Below are 15370 nucleotides of genomic sequence, written 5' to 3'. Positions count from 1 at the left end.
CCGCAAGTTCAAATACACGCGAGACTTGCTTAGTCTACACAGAAGGTAATAAATAATTTATTACAAGCAAATGCAATCGTACAATAATAGAAAACAAAAACTAGAAAATCAATGCAAAACACATGTAGGGGATGGAGGGGCCCATAAAAAGCAAACCTTAACGAGTACGGACCCCCTCCCCCCTTTTTTTGTAACGAAGAAAGCAATGTAAGCAATTCTATTTAGTGGGTGTAATCTTATGTAGCGGCAAAACAATTCAAAATTACAGGAAGAACAAACACAAAAACAGTTAGCGTAAAATAAAACTTAACCATATATTTAAATGAAACAGATAAACAAAATACCCAAAATAAATACTAGAGAAATTGGGAAAAAAACCATGTCGAAATATACCATTGTTATCCATTAGAGACGTTTTGTAGGCACCTTGGTTGGGGAGCGAGGACGATTGCACTTTTGGTATTGTCATTGTTAAACTCCGGTTCCATCGTGTGCTGTATGTTACCCTCCACCCATATATTTTCATGTGAATAGTAGCTGTGTATGATTCATGGTTCGCTGAATAATGTGGCGATAACAAACTTTTATCCTTTTGATCACCATCAGCCCATGTGAAATAAACTTCAAGGGCGGACGATTGCACTTTTGACATTGTCATTGTTAAACTCCGGTTCCATTGTGTACTGTCTAACATTACCCTCCACATATAGATTTTCTTGTGAATAGTAGCTGTGTATGATTCACGGTTCGCTGAATAATGTGGCAATAACAAACTTTTATAATTTTGAACTGAATGCTTGATTTATTATCTAGAGGTAAATGCTTGAGGTCAGTAAGAGTATTGTGCACGTACACCATGTAGTTTTTTTTGGAAACCGTTCGCTACCAGCCATTTATGTTACCCTTTGAAATAAAATCAGAAAATGTATAAGTTTGCTTGTTGCATAAAATTAAATTGAAGATGATGCCTGAATTGATTTTTACAATCAGAGTTGGACTCTAGACTGACGTGTTGGACTCCTTGAACACTCCGAGTGGTAGTGCAATTCCAATACTTATGCTGATGTTCTCATGATGTCAGCATCAACAGGAAGTTCTAACAACTTTGTCCCCTTGTACAATTAAATATGCAAATATGGGTCACGTGGTTAATTAATAACGATTTTTAAATTTTTTGGGGGTCGGTGGTTTGATGTTTGATCTAGTAAAAGTTGATTTCACAGAACTCTTAACCACCAAACTCTGCGCTTATGGTCACCATTTTTCGCTTACTGTGTGTTTTTAAACATCATCGTGTCATGCATGCACACAGGTTATGTTGGGCTAACATTTGAGAAAAAGAAAAGGCAACACTATCGATATTAAGATAAGAATCAAACTCAAATATTACAAAAAGAAATATATTTTTAGTTTTGGGGGATAAAAAAATATTGATTTCGGACGGAGATTCGAACTAGCAATTCTCAGATGTGTAGTCGCGACTGATGACCACTAGGCTAGAAGGGCACGATGTAAATATGGTGGGTTTTTACATGTGTGCATCAACAGAGGGGATTATGATCCGGCGAAATAATTCTCGTTTCATGATTTTGCTACCATTGTCACTAAATATGAACTGCTAACGCCTATAACTACTAAGTAGGGTTGAAATGTAGTATTAGATACCTTAAGGGGGTTTTTGACGACGACGTCGATGTCGTCAAAAACCCCTATCTAATTACGCACGTTCGTTTTAACGAAAACCCATGCACAGAGCATCCATGCACAGAGTAATTGGTCCAGGACGCGGTTAGAAAAACAAGGACAAATTTAACGCACGTTCTAACGAAAATCCCAAACCTCCGTACTTTGTGCGTGTACAGAGTAATGTGTCCAGAACGCGGGTAGGAAACAAAATAGTATAGACTCCTCTCAAGAAGTCAACAACTCATTGAGGTACATACTGTGTTGTATTACCAAAGAGAATGTTTCACAATAACATGAAAGTGACTGCATCAAGTTTACAAATTAAAAATTCAAATGAAGACCACGTGGTTAACTAATTAAGAATTTTAACACTTTTTCTTAGAGTAAAGCTTATGTTCTAAGCTTCAATTTGATATATGATTTAACTCTTTTATCCTCATACTTTAGGAGACGGGGTCTGAACAAAAACGCTGTACAAACGCTATGGGGTTTTAGGCGGAAACAAAGAATAATAATAAAAATAATAAAAATCTCGACGAAAACAACACCTGTTCCGACGGTAGGTCGGAACAGCTAATAAAAATAATAAAAATCTCGACGAAAATTTCTCACTTAAATAATAAAAGACTTCTAGCTAGAAGTATTTTATTCCTATCTGAAAGCACACAAATTCGTCCAACAAGGGTGTTTTTTCTCTCATCATTTTCTCCCAACTCCGATGACCAATTGAGCTCAAATTTTCACAGGTTTGTTATTTTATGCATGTGTTGAGACACACCAAGTGAGAACACTGGTCTTTGACAATTACCAATAGTGTTGTGTACCTTCTCTTTAACCTCCCCACTGCGTCAAAACTGGTTTGTATTAGGGACACAGGCGGATGCACCTTTTTAAGTAGGGGCATGCTTCTGGCTAAATCTTTAGTTTTCAGTGCAGCCTTTTAAAAACTGTAGCTCATTTTCAGAACTTCTTTATGGTCTTTTACGATTTAGTCATAAGTGGAGGTATAAACATTGCACATGAGGGCGCGCGCGTAACTAAATAGGGAAACGTTGTTTAAAACATTGTATGTATTTAACCCAAAAGCTTACATTAAGCAAAAAATTGTCTGATAATTTTTACTGTCAAACGTTCAGATTTCAGACGGGGGCACTCGGGGCAGACCAGAGGCACATACTATATGAATAAGGGCATGTTTGCACCCCCCCCCCCCCCCCAATCCCGTACCCCGCATTAGTGCTGTCCTTATTTCAAATGGTCCAACAATGAACTAAGTTGTATGCCAAATCCAAATGGTTTTAATTTTCCTTGGTGCAATGTCCCTTACTTCAGACCATTTTTATTGACTTTAATTACCAAATTATATATCAAATTAAATATCACTAGAATCTGATAAGAAGTTTAGTCTTGGCCCAAGACCTTAGTGATCAATAATGGATATTGTAAACTGCGCTCGGTCGTAAATCATTTCCGAGCGCCCTCTTACGGCAAAGGTATGCTTTGCCATTAATACCATGCTCAATAGAATAGAAACCGGGTAAGTAGTTGTAAACTGACCACTGGCCTTTGACATTTCCGCTGTCCCACTTTAGGACTCGTAAGAAAAGAGGGGCGTGAGGTCATTCTTTTGGCCGTATAATAGCCAATCATAAACGTCTCGAGCGAACCTACCAATACACAAAGTTTGATCCCCGGTACAGGCCTGACACGTTCACCTCCTCTACAATATTTATTCAGTTGTTGGATCAAACGAACTTTGGTCAAATTAGTATGTTTTCTCATACCCAGGAAATCAACAAAGGGTACAGCTTTTCAATTACGCACTACTTTACAACAAGTGGACCCTACATAGTCACTGATAACATTATTAATATCAGAGTAAGTGTACCATCAGAACTACTGAAACAAAATAAAAGCTACAAGGTGCGCCTCGAACTTGAATAAGCGCACCTCTGTCTTTAAACGCGAAGCCCCGTAAAAGTTACTCCAAGATGAAGTTTGACGAAGTCCTTAAAGTTCTCGGGGAATTCGGGAGATACCAATGGTTCGCTTTCTTCTTCCTGCATGCGGTTAATTTCGTCGGGCCCTTCTCGGCTCTCGCGTACGTGTTCTACACGGGAAAGACCGACCACTGGTGTAAGGTGTTCGACAAGCCCAACTGCACCGCGTACGGCTTGAACTCCGTGGCGGAATGCAACCAAGCCATGAAGGCGGTCAGCATCCCGCCGGCACCGGGCTACCCAGAGGATGCCGAGTACTCGCACCAAACCTGCCGGCAGTATGACCTGCCCAAAGGACTACAGTTCAGCCCTGATATTAACTACACTGACTACAATGCATCCATTGTGGACTGCAAGAGAGGCTGGGAGTATGATACGTCACAATATAACACCACAATTATCATGGATGTAAGCAATCAAATAAATAATTGACTAATCATGTTGTACTTAAATAAAAATGACAATTTATGAAAAACATTTAATAATAATACAATAATGACAATTTATGAAGCGCCCATCCATCAACATGCTCCTGGGCGCAAAAAACCCCCAGTAAACATCTATAGGCCTACAGTGTAATTAATACATTTAATTTTTGTATAAACTTGTCTGACTTAGTTACATGTGGCATACTCTTTGTCTTCAAAGGATTCAAACTTACTTACTCCAGTTAAATGAGAAATTTTTAAAAAAACAGCAACATAGGCCTAGACATTGTGTGTGAGATCCCTAGTCCATGCCATCCCAGACCCAAACGTTTCCTTAAAGGCAGTGGACACTATTGGTAAATACTCAAAATAATTCTTAGCATAAAACCTTAATTGTTAACGACTAATGGAGAGGTTGATAGTATAAAACAATGTGAGAAACGGCTCCCTCTGAAGTGATGTAGTTTTCGAGAAAGAAGTTATTTCCCACGAATTTGATTTCGAGACCTCAGATTTAGAATTTGAGGTATCGAAAACAGCATATGAAAGCACACACAACTTCGTGTGTGACAAGGATGTTTTTTTCTTTCATAGATATCTCGCAACTCCGACGACCAATTGTGAACAAGGAGTCCATCCACTCCTCAGAGAAAATATTTGTACAAATAAAGCAAAGACATATTTAAAGTAGCAAACAAACAAAAACAACAACCACTATTGGTTCTCTAAGAGGTGACTCTTTCATGCTGGTATCACCAAAAAACATTGAGAATGTCAATAAAAACGATTACCCTCTTCAAATACATTAGCCAAACCTAGTGAATATGTCTGCATGAGAAATGCTCTTTACATCATCATATTGAAGGAGAAAATAAACGTCACATACATCAACATGCCAGCCGAACCCCCCCCCCCCCCCATAAACATGATGTACACATTTTATACATGTGTTGCTTGAACGAATATGAAATGAGGTTTATTCCTGTTGTTGTCTTTCAACCTATAGTGGGACCTCGTGTGTACAGATAAGGGAACCGCCAACATGATCAATTCGATCTTCTTCTTCGGATTTATGGCTGGCTCCTTCGTCTTTGGTGTAATTTCAGATTGGTAAGTTCAGTGGAATTTTGCATACCCGCATCAACAATGCAGATTTTCAATTTATCATATCACCATGCAGACCTACAAATAACACCGATCGAAACGTCAGAACGTTAAAGGCACTGGATACTGTTGGTAGTTACTAAAACAAAAAAATAGCATAAAAACTTCAATGAACACCCGTTGATTGTATAAAACATTGTGGGAAACAGCTCCCTCTGATAAGTAACGTAGGTTTTTTTTTAAGAGTTAATTTCTCAATCAAATAATGAAAGACTTCAGCTGAAGCCTTTTAATAAGGCATCTTAAAGTAAACAAAGTCGCGCAACAAGGGTGATTTCTTTCATTATTCTCTAACAACTTCGACGACCAATGGAGGCCAAAGTTTCACAGGCTTCTTTTTTAATGCATATGTTGGGACACACCAATTGAGAATATATAGACACTATTAATAGGCGTGAGTACTTAGACTATCAATTTTAGAATGTAGAGTACTTGGACAAATGTCCTAATAATAGACCCTCTATATACCAACATCAAAATGTAAGTATGTTTTGTACACACCATTTTGAGCTGTAATTGTGTGATTGTTTCCAACTGCCAGGTTTGGCCGTAAGAATGCTCTGATTGTAGCCATGCTAATGTGGTTCCTTGGACTTCTAGCCACTCCCTTCTGTAGTGAGCTGTGGCACCTCTATCTGGTCCGGTTCATTACCGGCATGGGCCAGCTAGGACGTTGGATCCCCGCTTATGTTATGGGTAAGTTCAATCATGGGCCAACATTTCTTTTAGGGCTGGCTTATAAAAAAAACATCATTGCTTGACACATTTCTTCTATTAGCATAAATGTGCAGGATACCAGTCACAAATTGTACATGATGACACGGTAAGTTGGCTGGTAACCTTATTCTGAAAATCAATTTATTTGTTGTGCTTGGCTGCTTTTTGTGTTGAATTCAGCTGTATGAAATTTGACCCTGGTGGTAGAAATTGTTCACCTTCAAAAATTTTCAACAAAAATATTGAATGGATACACACCAGGATACCCCTCAAAAGTGCAGGGCCAAATTTCATAAAGCCGTTTGGCAGAAAACATTGCTTAGCGATTTTCTTTGCTACGCAAAAAGTGGGTGTGGCACCTATCGCAACAATGTAAACTTCGTGAAATTGTAGCTGGTAACCTGCTCCTGCTAAGCAAGACTTGTTGTGCTTAGCCCATTGTTGTGCTTAAAGGCTTTATAAAGCTGGGCCCAGATAGGATGTAATTTGTATTTAAACCAACAGACAGTTACTTTCATCAACTTCACTGATACCTGTTCTTTATTTATACTATTTTTTGCAGTCAATGAATTTGTTGGACAGCGTTGGCGTATAGTCGTTGGTGTCCTGATCGGTGTGTCATACTCTATGGGTTACATGCTGGTAGCCATCATAGCGATGTACATTGATAAGTGGCGTGTACTGGCCTTCATCCCTGTAATACCAGTCTTCCTATGTATCATCCTTACCATGTAAGTGTATTCTTGTGAAGAACGGTGTTAGACTTCAAATGTATTTAAAAATTAAATATATATATATCTATACTTATTGTGATTTGTCTGGTAACGAAACCATTGGACCCTCAAAACTAAAGATATATGTGTAGAGAGAGGATGGTCCACTATAGATACATGCAAAAAGGCTCCGGTCCGGGAGTTGCGTAGAACCGGGCTTCACAGAGGTGAATGGCAATACCATATGCTGTTAATCTATATGACTAAGAGCAACATTTCCACAAAACAAAGTCACCACAATACCGCAATGTGATTGAAAACAACAACAACAACAACAACAACAACAACAACAACGTATAGAAAGGTTTGCGGTAACACCATGTAATGACTATCTCTAATGAGTTGGGGTGGTTCTGAAAACAACAGCAATAATCACAACAACAACAGCAACAGAATGCAGCAGCAGAAACAACAACCCCAACCGTAAACAAGTCAACTATCAACAACATGAATATATCCGTTTTAACCCTTTGTCTTAATTTCCAACCCGCAAATCCCAATTCATCGAATCTAATCGTGTGCTGCTCTCTATACCACTAGGTTCCTGTCCGAGTCTGTCCGGTGGCTCCTATCCAAGGGTAGAGTCAAGGAGGCCGAGGACGTCATCAGGAAGGTTGGTAAATGGAACGGTAAGAAGCTCCCGGATGTCATCTTTGAAGAGAAAGAAATCCTTGAGTTTAAGGTGAGGCAAAAGACTCTCTTTAAAGCCAATCGACACTTTCGGTAAACAGTATTGTCCAAAGCCCATACTTCGTGCATCACAACTTATATATAAAATAGCAAACCTGTGAAAATTTAGGCTCAATCGGCCATCGGAGTCGGGAGAAAATAACCGGAAAACCCACCCTTGTTTCCGCCGTGTCATTACATGTGTTTAAAATAAATCCGTAATTCTCGATATCGATAATTGATTTTGTTTTAATGTTTTCTCAAAAAGTAAAGCACTTCATGGAATAATATTTCACGAGAAGCCTTTCACCATAACCTTCTGTAAACCCTGAGTTATTTGTAAATCTGTGAACTTTAAACGAAAAATTCTGTACCAAAAGTGTCCAATGTCTTTAACCACAGTAAAGTAGGGTTTTGAAACTTTGCATGGTTGAAGTACAAGAGAAGTTTTCGTTAGCACCATGTGAAAATCTTATCAGTTATGCTCTGGGATTCTCCTGAAGACGATCAGGGTAAACTGATCGAAAAGTTGGGTTGTTACAGTCACTGGTTCTTTCAGATCATACACTGTTCCAAAGAGATGTTCACATGGTATTACCGAAACCCCTCATAGTTAAACCACATCAGTTATAAAGCGAAGAACTTCATTTTTTCTCTGCACCAACATACTTTTGTACAAAATACTGCCAATTGGAGACCAATACTGCCAATTGGAGAGTCTCTACTGCATGCAAGGAAAGCTTTATTCAACACATTGCTGAACGAGACGTGCATGCAATGGACCCTTCCCGTGAAATATGCTAATCACATTCATGCATGCGTACAGACCCTGTTGTTGGCAAACGCCACAGAGTTGTGCACTAAGCAGACGCACAATCGCGTCTGCGTCCGCACCCATTAGCCGTGTACAAAACAGCGCGATGTTCCCTCATTTTGCCAACCAAAATGTTAGTGCGCAGGCGCTATGTGCAATTTACATATTTCATGGGAAGGGTCTATTGTTTCCATAAGGGTAACTGTCAGTGTTTCGCCAAGCGGGGGCTCGAGATTAAAGGAAACCTTATACTCCGCACAGAGTGGTTAACATACTGAATAAGTCACTCGAATGGTTACCAAATGGACATCAGTTACTTAGTAGTGAACTTCTATACTGATATTGATCAAGTTGTAGTGAAGTGATGGTTAAATTATTGGTTTTATGAAATTTCATGGCACACTTTTCATGTTTTTCCCAAACAGGAAGGCGCCAAGGGCCGCCTACCATCTTTTTTAGATCTGTACCGCACTCCTAACATGTGCTTCAAGACGATCATTTTACAATACAACTGGTAAGTGTGTTAAACCCTCTGTTGTATTTATACACCACCAATTCATCAAGACCAAAACGGGTTTGTGATGATACAGAGAAACATTGAAACAATTTTACAAACTAAAATAATAAACCACAAAACAATCATTGTGGAAACAGGGGTGGATTTCACAAAGAGTTAGGACTAGTCTTATCTTGAGTTAGGATGAGTTACTCGTTCTAACTTAGGACTACCCATACGTTTTTTATATCTCCTAGGACTATAGTCCTAACCTAACTCTTTGTGAAATCGACCCCAGGTGTGGTTTCAGATGCTTTTTGAAACTATAAAGCAAATCGACAGAGCGCAGAGAGAGAGATAGGCATGGGGAGACTATTCCAAAGTTTACGGGCGGCAAAAGAGACGGATTTTTCAGCAGCTGGTGCAAGAGATCTGTGGTTAATTTTGTTTTCAACAAGAGTTACAGAAAGTAGGAGGGTTATTTATTGTTCCCGATCTCTTTGCATGTGTATTTTTTTATAGGATGGTAAATAGTATGGTTTACTACGGCCTGTCTCTAAGCACCGATGCACAAAGTGCACACTATATTTCTAGGCACAGTTACTCCACCATACACAATCCAACAATCCCGGCAAGTGTTACAGAAAGTAGGAGGGTTAACTGTCTTCCCGATCTCTCTGTGTTTTTTGTTTGCATATGATGGTAAATAGTGTGGTTTACTACGGCCTGTCTCTAAGCACCGATGCACAAAGTGCACACTATATATCTAGGCACAGTTACTCCACCATACACAATCCAACAACCCCGGCAAATGTTACAGAAAGTAGGAGGGTTAACTAAGTTTCCGATCTCTATGTGTGTGGGTTTTTTTCATAGGATGGTAAATAGCATGGTGTACTACGGCCTATCTCTAAGCACCGGTGACCTTGGAGTGGACGACTACTGGGCGTTCTTCATCGCTGGTGCCGTGGAGATACCTGCACTGCTTTACGCTACCGTTGGTATTCGCTGGTTCGGGCGTAAACCCAACATGGTTGTCCTGGAGCTGATTGGAGGTGCGGCGTGCCTAGCAACGATATTCATTGGTAAAGGAAATCATGATAATGCTACAAATAATAATAATAATACACGTAAAGCATTTTGTTGATTACTGCAGTGTTTGTCGATCATTGGTGGTGAAAGGGTGAAACAAAAACAAAAGCAGCAAACAGCTAAACACCTAGCCAGGACACTGCCCTCAAACCGTTAAAATCAAAACCTTTCCAAAAGTATTTTGTCGTTTAACCTTGAAGCTCGTTCCAATGTGGTTCAATAGTTTAAATGTACGAAGAGACGTTGTTTATAAAATACCGTGATGCGTGCGTGGAAGAAAATTGGGGGACACCTAGCCTAAACGTCTTACGTCATTCTTCGAGGCTCGTGAATAACGCCAGAGACCTGCTTCCAAAACCGATGTGTAGATTCACCTTTGACCTCAGTAATTTCACATAGAGATACGCAGTCAAACAGTGGTGACTGTTTGGGCATCTATGTCACTGCACGTTTATCATATCATTGTATCCAATGGAATCACTGGATCTAGCGGCAGGGACCTGTCTTTATTCTTGCGGATAAAGACAGGGCCCAGTCTAGGGGACACCAAGCCCTCCGTATAAAAAAAGTAAAAATCTGGGATTTGGGGTCATCGTCATCATTTATCAGACAAATGCATTTTTGGGAATCACTGGTACCGCTCCAACCACAGCCCGTCCGTAACTGCTTTGAGTTCAGTGGTACCGCAATCTGACCATTCTCGGATGTGTCCACAACCCATCGCAATCGTCCTACGTATCGACGGAATCCCTTCCCTTAGCCCAAATTTGGAAAGCTATTAAGTAGAAAATACTGCTTGAAAAATTTCGTCGCTAAGCAAAAATTGATCCAGCCATATTTTGTGTCTACACTTCTATCCGTCTGGTCCCCCCCCCAAAAAAAAAAAAATAATAATAATAAAAAAATAAATAAAATACTGTTTTCTTCTTTTTCCTCAACCCCTGGATATGTGCAAACTTTCGTCAGTTGACAGATGGCGTTGTGTAAATTGTCGTATATGCATAAGGGTTGACAAGGTCGTCCTGCTGTTAAGTTGTGTATAGTTCACCTTTTATTGACTTTTAATAGACAAACAATAAAGGTTTGATAACGAGGTAGGACAGGGGTCACTCAGGAATGGTGCATCATTGGTACAATTTTTGAAGACACTGACATTCCCGCTTAAAAAAACAATTTGGGTCAAACACAAAGAAAACTTCGATCTTTCTTTCTTGGAGTACGCTTCTAGTGTGGTATGGCGATATAATAATTTATAACCGTATTTATAACGCGCTTTTTGCCAAATGACACAACGCGCCAGGTATTATTACTGCAATGATTGGACGAAGTTTGAAATATAATACCTAATCCTTAGCACCATGTTATGGTTTACAAGGTGCTGTGGCGCAATTTGCTGCCAATCCAGCCAGGAACACCTTGGCAAACCCGTTCTCTTCACGATAAAGCGCACTGGGTTATTTTACATGCGTTGACTGCATAACTGCACACTTTTTAGCCTACACAAAAGCACGGCATCTTGACAAAGTAGTATGCTGCTTCTAATACAAATAACCAAGTTGAGTTTGCGGAGCTGTTGCCTGCAGCACCTATCAAACTTGTCCCAGAAAGCATTGAGGTAAAAGCTTGAACCAGATGAATTTGATAATTTCGTGCTTCGAGGTCAAAATTCGGTTTTACAATGCACTAATTTTGCGGGTTTTGCCTATCACACAGGAAGAAAAATGCGTAATTGGTATACACATATAATGAGAAACGTATCTGGCAGTACCTTTTCTAAATGGCTATTCAAAATTTTGAGATAACAACTCACATCTTTTCCTCATAACCACATATCCCATTTCTTCATTGTGAAATGATTTTTAAAATGCTTTAAACAATCGGAAGCTGATGAGCTTCCAGCCAAGTACGTTTGGATTGACATTCATTTTAAAAACGATACCTTCCCTTTATCGTGAGGTTTAGAGACTTGTAAAAATGTTACCCCATTCTCATCGGATAATGAATGGATCACAAAACTGAATTTGACTTTAAACTGGGATGAAGGTTCATAATGCAGTTATGAAATGTATAGAATGGTTTGCAGTGATGATATGTGCCATATTTCGTATAGTTCGTTTAACTTGATGCCCTATATTAGCCTTTATCGCACGATTTGTTTACGTACTGATTGGTCCTATATGCAGTGGTGAAGTGCTAAGTTGTTAAGCATCTTCTTTTATGAATCGCGTATTTATACAACCAATGCTTGGTTTATTTTGTCAATAGACCGTTTACTTCAAAATTTGCTATGGACTATTTGCTATGTGCTATTTGCTATTTGTTATTTGCTATATTTGCTAAGGACTATTTGCCATACATCATAAAGTTGACTATACGAAGAAAATAAATTTGAGTTTCAATAGTTTCGGCTTAGGCATGACTAAAGTTACGTCACATCTTTGGGGTTTGGGTTTCCGTTTTGTAAGAACCAGTCACAAATGGATGTTACGATATTTACTCTTGAAACATACTATACCAGGCCAATTGATTTCTCAAGACTTTCCTGATTTCAGGGTTAAGAATAAGAAGCCTTTATTATTATTATTCTCAAAATCTCATTGAGCCTTCCAATAATCTTGAAAGAAGTAGCCTAAAGCAATCACCAAAGGGAGATCAAATAACTCACATTGTGTCCAAACCAGGGCCCAATTTCATGGCTCTGTTTACCTTAAGCAAGAAATCGGCGCTCACGGAAGCAGGGAAATTCTGTGCTTTCGTAGACTTGTGGACAAGCCGTTTATGGTCCCACGCAGTGAGATAGTCGAGTTGCAGCGGTGCTCTCCGCGCGCGAACTGCTGGTTGCGCAATTATTGCGCGCTGCCCAACCGACTCTACTCCACATAATGGGGAGAAGTCAGGCAGCGCACAGTAGTCGCGCAACCAGCAGTTCGCTGCAACTCGACTATCTCACCGCGTGGGACCATAAACAGACTTGTCCACAAGTCTAGCGCTTACGGCAACCGTAATTCACGGGTTAGCGGGGAATGTGGGCTTCTGCGCGTGCGTACTCAACGTTACATAGGCATTACAAGGCTAGCGCAGAAATTTGGCGATTGCACGTAGTAAGCGGGGAATCGTGAACGTAAGCGCAGAATTTGGCGGTAAGCAGAGCCATGAAGTTGGGCCCAGTAGTTTTATATTATCTTGTGAAATATTTGCTATGAGATTGTAAGGAAAAGTCCGTTGCTGGGTGGTAACATCTGCTTTTTTTATGGTTGATTTCATTTTCCAGAAAGTTCCACAGCAAAGACAGTGGTGGCCATGGTGGGCAAATTCTGTATAACCGCCACATTCAATACGATATACCTATGGACCAGTGAGATGTTTCCAACACCAGTCAGGTAGTTAGATCCAACGTTGTTTATACCCAAATCACTTGAAGTCAGGAGTGCGTTTTGGCGACCCCAACCTGTTTCGGTTGTTGGTCGTTGGTTCTGCTGTTCAGACTGAACGACAACCGAGCTGTGAGCTCGGTTACCGTTTTGGTTATGACGTCAGAAACAGTTTTTGGTTGGGGTCGCCAAAACGCACTCCATCACAATAAACCTTTTTCATGCTTCCTCCATCTTGGTAATGTTCCTCGTTTCGAATAACGATTATGAATCCTAGAAATCATTTTGCAAATAGGAACCAGACTAGTTTGTTCTTTCAGCCTTGCAAGAACATCAAGATGGTTGCACCTAAGGTCTATAATCCTTGGTTGCCAATATCAACGCGGTTTACTGTGAAGTGCCCACTGTAGGGTGATGCTGTGTAAACTTATCCAGCGACTTTCCCAAATTTGTCAGCGTTGCACAGTCCACTGCATGTGACGTGCGATGATGACGTCATATGACGCATCAAACCGACATAATTATTTGTTGCATTGTTTATAATGTGACATTAAATTCACACCTGTCTTAGTAACTGCCATCATGATATAAATGTTTCTTGAATTGAATTGGATTTTTTGGTTATCATGTACACAGGACCGTTGCAATTGGTATGTGTTCCGTAGCTGCTCGTGTGGGTGGTATAGTCGCGCCGTTGATGCTCAACATGGCCGATGTGATACCAAACCTACACCTGATAGTGTTTGGTCTCGTGACTATAGTTGCTGGTGTCTCACTCATCCCATTGCCTGAGACTAATGGCAAGAAACTACCAGAAACAATGGCTGAAGGGGAGGAGTTTGGCAAGTGAGTATTATAACACCAAGTATAAACTGGGATACCCAATTGAGCCCCAAACTTTCATGAAAGGAGGGCGCCTACCGGAAACTATGCCCTTTTTGAAACCACGGACTGGGCTCGAGTTTCGGCTCAGGCTCCAGCCCAAGTGAGTATTATAACACCAAGAAACTGGGATACCCAATTGAACCCCAAACTTTCATGAAAGGAGGGTGCCTATCAGAAACTATGGCCCTTTTCGAAACCACAAACCACAGACCGGGCTCGGGCCTTCGCCTCAGCCCCACATAAGGATTGCACATGTTTGGTAGCTAGTATGCAACTGACAAAGCCTAAACACAATTCTAAAGCCGTAGTTTAGAAAACCACCCATCTGTACCGGTTACCCTTTAAGAGAGTTTTACCAAGTTTGTTAACTTCAATGCAATCCACATCAGAACTTTAAACTTTGGGAATGTGGTGACACTATTATATGACCCTCACACTTTCATCCAACCCCATCAGTTTGCATTTCAAGGAATACGGACATATTAATTTGGTCGTTTCATGATGATCTAGTGTGGAAACCAACCTGTTCTCAATGAAACATTTAAATTTCAGATTTGCATGTATGAAAAAATGGGCCTGGGGCAGTAACACGTATAAGACCGACGATGACGACGATGACGTAGTGATGGAAATGGGCACGATGGAGACTGTCAACCCGGCCTACGTACCGGACGTTGAAGACCCTTCATCCCGCCCAGAAAACGAGAAAGGTTGCCAGTTCCCTGAAAGACCCCGGAAACGAAGTAAGAAGACTGGTTCTGGAAAGAAGGGTCATGACCAACGTCCGGAAGACCAGGTCAAAGTTCAGGATCCCGGAAGTGAGAAGGGAACGGTGACTGGCAGTGATGGAGATAGTGACGGTGAAGGAATCGATCTTTAAAGGGAGCACAAGAATGTAACCAATGTGCAGGTGAAACGAGATTCTGTCCCCCATTATTGCGAACTGTGTACAACCTTTTTATGATAGCGCCCTCTTCTTTTGACCTCCTCCAGCCCATGTTTATTTCTCTTTATGGGGGACGGAATCTCCGGTGAATAGAATTCCCCGGGACACAAGCTATTGTACACCCAAAAGATTACGAGCAATATGCACACCCCTTCAAAAAACATACCGCACAAAGCCACCTTCTTCAAAATTATTCTTATTCTTAAGTCATAATAAATTTAATGTCTCACGATAACGAAGTTATTATTTTGCATATTTTAATGATATAGATTCACCCTTATTGACATTTGCAACCATTTAAAATTTTCATAACACTCATCAATATTCAT

At 40.3% G+C, this 15370-nt stretch overlaps 1 protein-coding gene across 1 annotated transcript; it reads left to right on the top strand.

Annotated features, from left to right (window-relative positions):
* The first annotated feature begins 3677 nt into the window (after positions 1–3677).
* LOC117296671 (solute carrier family 22 member 4-like) lies at positions 3678–14975 on the top strand. The gene is made up of 10 exons (XM_033779701.1): positions 3678–4094; positions 5121–5224; positions 5820–5974; positions 6558–6726; positions 7309–7450; positions 8677–8765; positions 9624–9832; positions 13111–13219; positions 13847–14056; positions 14648–14975. The coding sequence occupies exons 1-10, from the start codon at positions 3678–3680 to the stop codon at positions 14973–14975; spliced, it is 1932 nt and encodes a 643-aa protein (XP_033635592.1).
* The last annotated feature ends 395 nt before the right edge of the window (positions 14976–15370 follow it).

The sequence above is a fragment of the Asterias rubens genome, chromosome 11 (genome assembly GCF_902459465.1).
Source record: "Asterias rubens chromosome 11, eAstRub1.3, whole genome shotgun sequence".
NCBI classification, from domain to species: domain Eukaryota; kingdom Metazoa; phylum Echinodermata; class Asteroidea; order Forcipulatida; family Asteriidae; genus Asterias; species Asterias rubens.
The sequence above is the reverse complement of the archived record's forward strand: the minus strand, read 5'-3'. Positions and strand labels throughout refer to the sequence as shown.